The sequence below is a fragment of the Pteropus alecto genome, unplaced genomic scaffold (assembly GCF_000325575.1).
Source record: "Pteropus alecto unplaced genomic scaffold, ASM32557v1 scaffold202, whole genome shotgun sequence".
In the NCBI taxonomy this organism is placed as follows: Eukaryota; Metazoa; Chordata; class Mammalia; order Chiroptera; family Pteropodidae; genus Pteropus; species Pteropus alecto.
Window position 1 is genome coordinate 990,146 of NW_006432451.1, and position 11,128 is coordinate 1,001,273.

General features: G+C 42.8%; 1 protein-coding gene across 9 annotated transcripts in view; it reads right to left on the reverse strand.

Moving 5' to 3' along the window:
* The window catches only part of RNF8 (ring finger protein 8), a 38,060-nt gene extending 27,213 nt beyond the window's left edge, over positions 1 to 10,847 (reverse strand). For 3 of the 9 annotated variants that reach the window (XR_003044967.1, XR_003044966.1, XM_025043701.1), the window contains exons 1-2: positions 10,401 to 10,847; positions 4,833 to 4,961 (exon numbers count right to left, since the gene is read on the reverse strand). Coding sequence is in view for 6 of the 9 variants with exons in the window: in XM_025043701.1 (XP_024899469.1) it covers positions 4,833 to 4,961; positions 10,401 to 10,511 (240 nt within the window). In the remaining 3 variants the exon portion in view is untranslated. The remainder of the gene's footprint in view (positions 1 to 4,832; positions 4,962 to 10,400) is intronic. The other 6 variants (XR_003044965.1, XM_025043700.1, XM_025043702.1 and 3 more) reach the window with 5 other exon arrangements.
* Positions 10,848 to 11,128: the final 281 nt, after the last annotated feature.

Sequence of the window (11,128 nt, forward strand, 5' to 3'; positions counted from 1 at the left end):
TAGAGGGAAGATTTTTGTAGTTTTTCACCATTCAGCATAATGTTGGCTGAGGTTTTGTTACATATGGCCTTTATTATGTTTATCCTTCTATACCAATTTTGTTAAGTATTTTGATCATAAATGGGTGCTGTATCTTGTCGAAGGCTTTTTCTGCATCTATTGATATGATCATATGATTCTTATTTTTTAATTTGCTTATGTGGTATATCACATTAATCAATTTGCATATGTCAAACTCTTCCTGTGCCTTGGGGATAAAGCCCACTTGATTATGGTGTATAACCTGTTCAGTATGTTGCCATATTTGGTTCGCTAGTATCTTATTTAGGATTTTTGCATGTGTTCATGAGAGATACTGGTCTGTAGTTTTCTTTTTTTGTGTTATCTTTACCAGGTTTGGTAGCAGAATCATACTGGCCTCATAAAATGAGTTTGGAAGTATTGCCTCCTCTTCGATTTTTTGGAAGACTTTGAGGAGAATAGGTATTAAATTTTCTTTGAATGTTTGGTAGAATTCATTGGTGAAGCCATTTGGTCCTGGACTTTTACTTTTTGGTAGGTTTTTGATGATTGTCTCAGAGGATATGCGGGGAGGGGCCCTCTGGGTTGGGAGTTGGGGGCTGTGGCTCAACTTCAGTTTTGTAACTGGGGGCTGGTAAAAATCAATTGTTGTTTCTCTGCAGTCCTATCCCGCTTCTCTGCTTCTGCCCTGATGACTAGGCCCTGCTGCCGGTTACATAGAAGTCCCAGCACTTCCAGGCAGGGCTGTTCAGGGGAGTCACCACACCTTCTCCCCTCACCCTCCTCCTGCAGGGAACTCCAGAGGCTGTAATAGCAGCCTTAGCAGCGTTTGTTCAGATTACCCTCGGACTCCGTGGTGTTCAGTCTCGGAGGGTATGGGGGGAGGGGCCCTTTGGGTGGGAGTTAGAAGGCAGCTCAGCCTCGGTTTTGCAACTGGGGCCGGTAAAAATCAACTGTTGTTTCTCTGCAGTCCCGTCCTGCTTCTCTGCTTTCTGCCCTGATGACTGGGTCCTGCTGCCGGCTGCATAGAAGTCGTGGTATTTCCAGGCAGGGCTGTTCAGGGAAGTTGCTGCACCTTCACCTCTCTCCCTCCTCCTGCAAGGAGCTCTGGAGACTGCGACAGGCAGCTTCTTTATTTCTTCAAGTCCACCACCTGACACCTGGGGTTCTGACCTGTGATAGTTCTTATGAGCAGATCCCATACTCAGACATGCTGGTGTGCAGTTTGGGTGTTTTTTTGTTCAGTTTTAGATGTTCAGCTTATTGTTGTTTCAAGGGGAGAGATCTGGGGACGTTTCTCACTCGGCCATGTTTCCCAGAATCTCCCTCAGCCAATTTTAAACCAAAACTTCATTTGTTGTAATTTTTGTATCTGTACTTAAGCTTTCCCTTTCTGGCCATTCTGATAGGGTAGGCAAATAGGTTGATATGAGGAGGGGAAAGGACAATAAGGGGTTAGCGAGGCCCCAAGATGGGTCTAGAAATAAAATGTACATAACAAACACCAGGCAGCTTCAGGTGACTCCCTCATTTTCCTATGGTCAGAAGTCAGACAGAAAGCAAGACACCTGGCAGCTTCTGATGCCTACCTCATTCCCTCTGGTCAGTTAACTACAGATAATCATTAAATGACCTTACTCTGGTGGTGCAACAGGTTTAGGCAAAAGTAGTTAGCTGAGCATACCCTCAAAATCCCCACGGTGCAGGCATATAACTTCCCATCTACAGGAACACACTACATGTGCTTGGGCCAAGAGTGGGAGGTTCAAAGGAAGGTGCAGGGAATTCACATTATTCAAGATGGAAGGGACAGAAGGAGAACAAAGAAACCTATGGCCCATATAAACCCCTATCAACAACTTCTCAGGGGCCCTCAATCCTCTATCGAGATGTCTGCTTGGACTTTCTCCCAAGTGTACTTTGCTTAATACATCACTTCTGTTTGCTACTTTTTGCCTGCTGTCTTTCTTCTCTGAGCATCGGACCTCCACGCAAATCTTTCATGGGGGATCCAATGACTAAGCTCCAGAATCACACAACACAGATATCTGATTGCTGGTAACAATCCCAGCATAGAAGAGAGACCATTTTATGAAGAGAGAATGTAGTTCTGAGTTTTGAATTATTAAAAATATCTACTTCTTGAAAAGACTTGGCAAATGACTTCAGGTAGAACCGTAACAATAATATGCTGTACCTGAAATTCAAATCCTTCATCAGAAGAGGGCTGCCAAGGCATTATGCCAGAAAGAAAAGGAGCATCTATTAAGAGGTGGGGGGAGGGGCTTACCTATAAGAATAGTTGCTCCATCAAAAGACCCCACTTATAACTTCTCTCAAAAGTCAGAGTTGCCTCACAAACCAAATTGAAGCTAAGTGGCTTGAACTAAGTGGCTTGGAAGAATCAGGTGCCTACCTTTCTTGTATATGATCTGTCTCAGACAATGGCCCTAAAAGAAAGGATACAAAACGAACACTGCAGAGCAATCTGGGGAGCACAGTCAAGACCTGTTGCTGGCAAAGGCTGCCTCTGTGTCCCTGAGGTTGCTGTTCAAGGAAATCAGTCAGCCAGTGGCTTCTCAACCTCTCAAAATCTGCTATCCCAACAATGGAACACATCTATATTGCATATAATCAAGGAAAGAAGCAGCAGACAACTCACCTCTATAATACTATAACTTCATTTCTCAGATAGCCAACTCCAATGAAGAAAACATCTTTTCCTAAGGTGTTATGATATAAGCTATTACAGGGGCTTTAAGGCATTGTTGCTTTATCTTAAATATGCATAATTAATTTTTTAAAATCATGCAGCCAGTATAGCAGCCAATTGCTTGTGTCCTGTACTGGTATTTGACAATGGAGCAGAGAAGAGAGACTTATTTGAGTTTGAGCCCTGGCTTATTCACTCACTCAACTAGTCAGTTATGTACAAGGCCCCTGGGCAAGTCAGTTTACCTCTCTGGGTCTCAGATTTATCTGTCCCCAAAAGAGGTTAAACTAGATCATCTCTAAGGTCCTTTTTTCAGTGCCCATTTTTTTTCTCATACTATCTTGCCAAGAGTGCTGAACCAATTTACTTAGCATTTATACAGCCTCTCCTTCAACACAGTGCCAACGCAACTTAATCCTAGTGCAGGAAGGTACTTTCTCCAACAGCTTTAATAGTTTTATGCATGCAAAATGAGGCAGGACATTGTGAATTATAGTAAATTTGTATTTGGTTTTCATCCTCATTTCTAGCACAGAGCTTCTAAAACTCTTGGAATTTCCTAAGTGGTGAGTGAGATCAAGGTGTCTTTTGTTATGTTAAGTAGGTGACTTTGGGAATGTCCCAGGGTCACAGAAGGATGAGAGCTAGTTGCCTGGGGAACCAATCCTGTGATTGAAGGGCTGGAACTCTAAGTCCCACTCCCTGACCTCCTGGAGGTTAAATTGATCACCAATGGTCAATGAAGCCTATGTAATGAAGCCTCCATGAAAACCAAAAAAGGACAGGTTCCAGAGAACTTCTGGGTTGGTAAGTACATGGATGTGCTGGGAGAGTGACACACTCTGACAGGGCATGAAAGTTTCATGCCCTTTCCCACAAACCTTGCCCTATGCATCTCTTCCAACTGGATGTTCATTTGTATAGCCCTTATTATACCCTTTTATAATAAAGTGGTTAATGTAAATAAATGTTTCCCTGAGTTCTGTGAGTCACTCTAGCTAATTAATTGAATCCAAAGTGGAAGGAGGTCAGAGAAACCTCTAATTTATAGCCAGCTGATCAGAAGTCCAGGTTAACAACCTGGACTTATGACTGGCATCTCAAGTCCAAGGAAGGGGTACTTGGAACCTCCACTTTATAACCATTTGGTCAGAAGCATGGTTCTGAAGTGGAGGGCAGTCTGGTGAGACTAAAATGTTTACCTGTGGGATCTGATGCTACCTCCAGGTAGATAGTGTCAGAATTGTAGGACACTCAGCTGGTGTCCCAAGCATTGCGTGGTGGTGTGGGTAACCCTCCCCACACATAGGAACCAAATGTTTCATCTCAGAACCCTTTTAATACACTTTCTTCTAACAGTTATCTTTAAAATCCTTCCAACCAGAACAGTATAAAATGGTGTCTGAAGACATTTTATACTTCTTAATCTTTAATTTTTACATTAGAATTTCTTTCACCTCATATTCTTTATTTTCACTGTATTCCTGCGTGCTTGCATATCTGCACTTTAGGTACTTCCTAATTGCTGAACTTTATACATTATTTCACCTCCCTTAGTATTCACAATTTTCAAATATTTAAAGCAGAAAAATTTTTATTCAAAGGAAATCTTCCTCAGAATACCAATACATAAAATAGGTTTAAAAAGGAGAGAGATGGTTTGCTCTGATTGAAAGGGGTGGAAAGAGGAAGGAGCTAGGTGCAGTCAGCTCAGCTCCTTCCTCCTCCCCATGCCCTGAACCACAGGTGTACTCCAGAATCTTCACCAGATTCCCAAGGTTCCGGGACCTTCAAGTTACAAAGAGCCAATTCCTCTTGTAACTCAGCCTAGTTTCTGAAGTAGGACCTACTGCCGCAATTGAGGTGTTCCCTTCAAAGTAACTCACTTCAAGTCCTCAGAAATTATTTTGGCATAATCTAATCTTTGGCAGCATACAGAAGTGGTTGTCTCTAGGGAAGACAACTGAGTGGCTAGGGGAGAAGATATATTTTTGAATCTTTAACTTTTGTACCACGTATTTACTACCTTTGACAAAAAAATTTTTTAAAATGAACAAAAATTCAATGAAAGTCATTAGGCATCTACAGATTACCATACCTCGTTGTCCATAATTGTCCATTGGCCATCAGCATTCTGCTTCAAAACACAGTGGTTTCGGGAAATCATCAGAGGGCAGAGTTTTGATACCAGTTGGTATGTGACACCAAATCCTCGCCCTATAGTCACCTAGGAAGACAACAACAATGTAAGAGACACCATCAACCATTGTGGTGAAAAGGGAGGTCCTTGACAATCTCACTGACCAGCAGTATACACATATCCTGATTTACAATACCAGACTCCTAAGAAACCCAAACAGCTCATCAGCTATGTCCTCCTTCAGCTGCCAGAGGAGCCACCAGGTAGAAAAAGGCAAAAAGACAGTTATTCATGGAATGTCAGAATTGGTAGGACCCTGAAAAGTCATGAGATGGAGGAATTCTTTCTACATACCTCATCAGCTAGTCTTAAATGCTGCCAGGAACAATAGCCTCTATACCCAAGATGGTCTCTCCAATTTTTTAATGGCTCTGATTTGGCATCTTTCTCACTACAACTTCTATCCACTGGTCCTGGCTCTGTCCTGGGCACCATCAGAAAATCTCCAATTCCCCGCCCATGTGACAGCTGTAAGTGTCTACCAAGTCTTCTCTTTTTTTGGCCCTATGTTCCCAGTTACTTCAACCAACCTCTCATGGTATGTGTTTGAGTCTCTTTGCTAACCTAATAGGTATGTCAAGAAATTCCTGGCTTATTTTTATTCCTAGATGTCATATTAAGAAAAATAAACTTAATTTCTATTACATGGTTGAATCCAAGTATCACTTTCCCATTTCTAAATATTATCACTGGAGCATATAAATTGCATTAGTTTTCATAGCAAGATCTATACACTGCCAAAGTATCCTCAGGCTTACAAATGATTAAATTTCTTGGTCTGACCTTCTCCCAAGAATTGCTACGCTAAGTCATGTCTCTTCTGTCCTATTCTTGACTAGTTGGTAAATTCGGATTCAAGTGTAGGACCTTACATTGACTTCTAGTAAAATTAATCGTGTTAGTTTAGCCTATCACATTAATTTGGCAATATCTTTATGAATGAATTTTTAATCTGCCATCACATTCTCAGTACCCCTTCCAGCTTTGAGTCAACCACCAAACTGATATGATGTCCTCTGTAACTTCATTCAAGACACAGGTAAAATACTGAGAGAAGACACAAAGGCAAAGCTCTCAGGAAAGCCTAGTATACATTCTACCACACAATCTGGGTACACCTCAACCAGTTGTAATTCAACCAAAAATCTGCATCGAGTCCATATTTTCTGTCTTAATCACAGGACAACAAAAGAGGCCCTGGAAAAGGTTGCAAAGAAGCAACCTTTATCATACTTTCACATCTATCATACTTTCCTGATGGGCCAATCTAATTCATAATAAACTTGTCGGGAAGAAAATGAAATTCTTCTGAGATCCAGCTCTTACAATTCTCTGCTTGTTCTTGGTGCACAAGCCACCTCTTTGATGACCCATACCACAACCTTACTCGGGAACGTTAAGCCAAATGGTCAGTGGTTTTCTAAAAGCAGTCTTCTGTGCTCCTTTGAAAAATCTTTCAGAATCATGCCTGTCCTCCTCTGTCCTTCGAAGATCACCATGACTCTCCTTGCCCTGATCTATTCTTCCCCACAAACTTTCATCTCAGTAACTGACACTACCATGCACCATCTACTTATCCCAAAACTCAGGAGCCATTTTTAATTTTTCTGTCTCTCATGCCTACATTCAAATCATTAGCAAATTCTACTGGCTGTAATTTGATACGTTCTAAATCTGTTAAATTCTATCTCTATGGCTACTACCACAGTCCAAATAATTTGGCCCCCTCCAGTCATGCTGTTTTTGCTCCTATGCTAGCCCTCCTAAACTTAATTCTTTACGCAGCAATTGTAAATGTAAAAACTTTAAGTCAGATCATTTCCATTCTTTCCTTAAAATTCTCCAATGATCCAAACTCCCTCCCATAGCCTATAAGGCCCTGAATGTCCTAACTCTCTCCACGTCTTTAGACTAATCTCGTACTATGGTCAGAAACACTCCCTGCTACCTGAGGGTCTTTTCACCTGTCCCAGCTGCTTAAAACACTCTTCTCTAAGACATTTGCACAGGCTCCTTCTCATCTTTCAAGTTTCAGGTCCTCAGAGGCCTACCCAGATCTCTCTATCAAAAGTTGCTGCCTGCTCGCCACCCCTCTGTCCTACCCTACCACATTCCTTTATGTTATTAGGGTGCACTTATCACAATCCAAAATTAACTTGTTTGTTTTACTTATTTCCATCCCCCCCTTACTAGAATATAAATTTCATGAGCAGGGACCTTATCTGTATTGTGTACCGCTGCATTTCTGTACCTGGCATGGTGCTCAGTAGGTATCTGTGAATAATGGAATAAAAAGATCTTACTTACAAGTCCTCCCAGATTCTAGGATGGGTGTTTTTTTAGGTCCGAAGTTGGAAACTAGGTTATTACCACTGGAAACTACGGAGCCACAAGCTGCCAGGAACTCTTACAACCTGACTTGTTCTCTTTAAAATGTTGTGGTGCCCACCTCTACAAAAACCTTGAGTCTGAAGTTTTTCTGTTCTTTGACAGTTTGCCAGAAATTCCATTAACTGTGGAAATTCCTCTGAATAATAATATATCTTTTATAAATAAAATGTTTAAGGATTTATCTGTCATCCATATTCAGTAAGAATTATCATTTAGGTAGTTTTATTTCCAATAAAGGAAGTATTCCGCATTCCATTTTAATACTTGAGGGGAGACAGTCAAAGTGCCATTGTGAGTAGCCTGGGGAAAGTATTATAGAAAAGGGAGATGAGTCCCTTTTTCTGAAATTGCTTCCTGCACACTCTGAATCTAAAAAAGGAGGACAATACTATTTTTCATCCTTTCCTTCACTGTCTGGTCCTAGAACTTACCTTAGTATACCATGGCTAAAGAGTCTGCAGTGAGCTTATCTGGATATTCCATCATCATTTGTAACACAAAACTGAATTTCCCATGGGAACTGAGTGCCAACTTATATGTTGGGGGTGTTCCCATTTGCTGTACAACAGTTTTGCAAGGCTTTGAGCCTACTGACATCATTGGTCTACAAGATCACTTTGTCCTTACTCACCTTCACTAATCCTATCCCTTTCCTCCTAGGAATGACTCCTACTGCTTCCCGGATGACCAGCAAATATTCTAGAATCACTCTGTCCCTTTTTCCAACCCTCTTAGGATAGAAAAGTTCATGAAAATCAAACACGAGAAGAAAATAGAGAAAATGAAGATATTATGGTTTTTCCCAAAGGCCTAGATGCCTATACTTCCAGGAAACTAGCTAATATGCAATAAATCTCTATCTAATTTATTTCTCCAGCAAACTCTCTGGATTGGTTTAAGAAATTTCAAAATGCACATTCAGGCAAACAATTTACTATAGTATTTCCTTCAGTGAAATGAGAGGAACCTTGTTTTATTATTTTATCTGTGAAATCTGAGACTGTGAGAGGAACTGGGAAGGCAGAAAACTTACTCTGCTATTATAACTAAATGATGTCAGCATACCTCCTAAAATCATATGCATGCAAGCTTGTGCTGTGATTTGGGACCATTAGAATAACTAAGACTCCATTTCTTGGCTTTGACGCAGACCTCTCTTCATACTTACTGCAGGCTATGCTCCAACCACTTCCTAAGACTCAGTCTTGCATATAGCCTGGCAGGCTTCTCCTCCACGCAGGGTTATGAAGCAAGCCAGTCTTCCCATGTTTCTTCACCATTCACTCTGGTTTCTATTGGTCTCTCCCCTGAGAGGTTGTCCCATACAATATTACTCAACAGTTTAAAATATGTCTAGGAATGCTTTTTAGTCCTTTTGTCCTTGTTGCAGGTGCTGTAAATTCTTCCTGTCCTCCCCTCCCCACAACATTCCCAATGCTACCAAATTATTTAGAATAAATGAATCCATGGCAATTGAATCTGAAGAATGAGTTAACACTTGACCTCTAAGTACCTTATAGGGTTGTGTGTGGGTATGTAGTACATGTGTAGGGCTTAGATTAAGTAATTATGTGAAAACCCAAACCCTACACAAAATATAGTATAGTTACTATTATTCCGGTGTTAGTATCTTATTAAACTTCCCAAAGGTGTCTGATTTTGCAAAGAGTGATGCAGGGAAAGATCAATGCTTAAGCTAAAAGAAGGAATGCCTAACATGGACTTGCAGGCAATGACACCTGGAGAGATTAGAGATTTGGGGGCAGAGGTGTCTCCCTGGTGTTCTTCAAATCATAGCATACAAGTAATCCTTTATAACCTCCTAATCCACAAATATGTAAGGCTGGACCTGAATCCCTCCTCTGACTTGAGGAACCACTGCTCTAGGATAGTACTAACTACTCCACATCTTTGCACTTGATCATACAGCCTGCCTGGGTGTTCTCATACTGCTTCACTGTATAAAATCCTCTTTCCCCTATTCAAACCATAAACTCTTTGAGGGCAGAAGTCCTTATCTGGCTCTCTTATAGCACACTAAACAATTCAAGTACTCAGTAAATACCTAAGAAATGAAAATGAGACTATATAGTTTATAGGAAAAAAATGTAATTAAACATACATAGTACTCAAAGGACTTCTTTATTTTTCTTACAAATTATTTCCAAACTCCAAATGGTTCCCAGTCACCACAAGCTGGTCCCTGATCTAGCTCTCCTCATGACGACTACACTCTAACTCTCCTCCCTCTTCTGTCACACTCTCTAGTACCACCACTCCAGTCCTAGTGGCTCCCAAAAGAAACTATGCCTCAACTTTCCTCTTTAATTTTTTAAAATTTATGACCACATTAGAAAACAATATAAGCAGTCCTTGGAGACGAGAGCCTTTATATTTCTGAATTCCCATCCCCGACCCAGCTCAGGGGGTGCCACTCGGCAGTACCGAGACTCACAAGGATAAATGTGGCCCACCTCACAGCACCAATTTTCCTCAAGAGCTGGAAAGGAAGACATTTTTACATTAAAGTTTTGAGTATTTTAGGGGACATGACCCAAAATTCACAATCGTTTTCAAAATAAACTCGAAAAAGTTCACTCTCTCGGCTCAAGTTGGGACAGCTCCGCCTCACAGTTCCGCCGCCCGGGCTGAGCTCCGCAGGGCTCCAAGCGACCCAAATGGGGGCTGTCCCAGTCCCCTCCCCAAACCAATCGCCTCCTCCCTTCGAAACCCCAGCTGGTCCTCACATCTTCCACGCCCACCTCCCACTGTGCCCCTGTACCCGGCTCCTTCCTGCAACCTGGGCTGCCGCCCCAAGTGGCGCCACAGGCCTAGGCCGCTGTCAAAAGGTCATCTTTTATCCCACACGGTCCCTACTTCCACGCACCCCCACCTCAGACCTCCCAACCGCTCGCACCAGAACCCCTCCTCCGTTCTCTCCCCCAGGACTTTCAACTATCCCTCTCCTTCCCCGCGACCACCTCCTCTTTTCCATTTATCCCTCAGGCCCGGACGCCGTGGTTCCCTCAGCGCGGCCTCTAACTCCTTTCCCTCAGGAGGACTCCTCCCGCTCACCTCGTTTCCATCCTCCAGCAGCAGCCACTCGGCGTCCATCCCCACACGCCGCAAGCAGCAGCTCCGGCTACGGGCGCGGACCCCCATGACCAAGGACCCGGGCTCCCCCATAGCCCACTCGGCCCTGGGTCGCCGTCAGCACAGAGCTAGACCCTGACCTGGGTTCCCTCTGCCCCGGCGCTTCCTTGACAGCGCCATAACTAAACAACAGACAGAAGCAATCGCTATGCGCTCGCGAACCGCGCGGGGGTTCTGCGCCCAGCCCGCCCCGGCCTGCACGCCGGAGCCACTGCGCCTGCGCGAGAGGAAGGTGCATGTGGGTGGGGAGCAAGCCCTAGGTGGGAGGGGATCGGGGGAGGTACTCTAACTCTCGCGCCACGCCCTCCTCGCCTGCTGAAGAAGCACCCCAGTTCTAGCCGCCCCAAACTGGAACCTCTTCTTACATGTCTTTCTTTTCTTTTTCTTTTCTTTTTTACTTCATGACGATTTCCATGTTATTTAAAACCATAACTGACTTTTAAACAACTTTAAACTTGTGGTGATTTTTAAAGGGTAAGTCTGTTCTTAAATAGCACATATTTTGCATGACCTCCTTTTACTACTGGATTTAAAAAGAAAGAAAGAGAGAAAGAGAGAAAGAGAGAAAGAAACTTCTGCTAGGCAGATCTATCCAGGCAGAAATCAGTTACTTGAGGTAAGTGTACCAGGGGCATGGAATGCAAATAGAC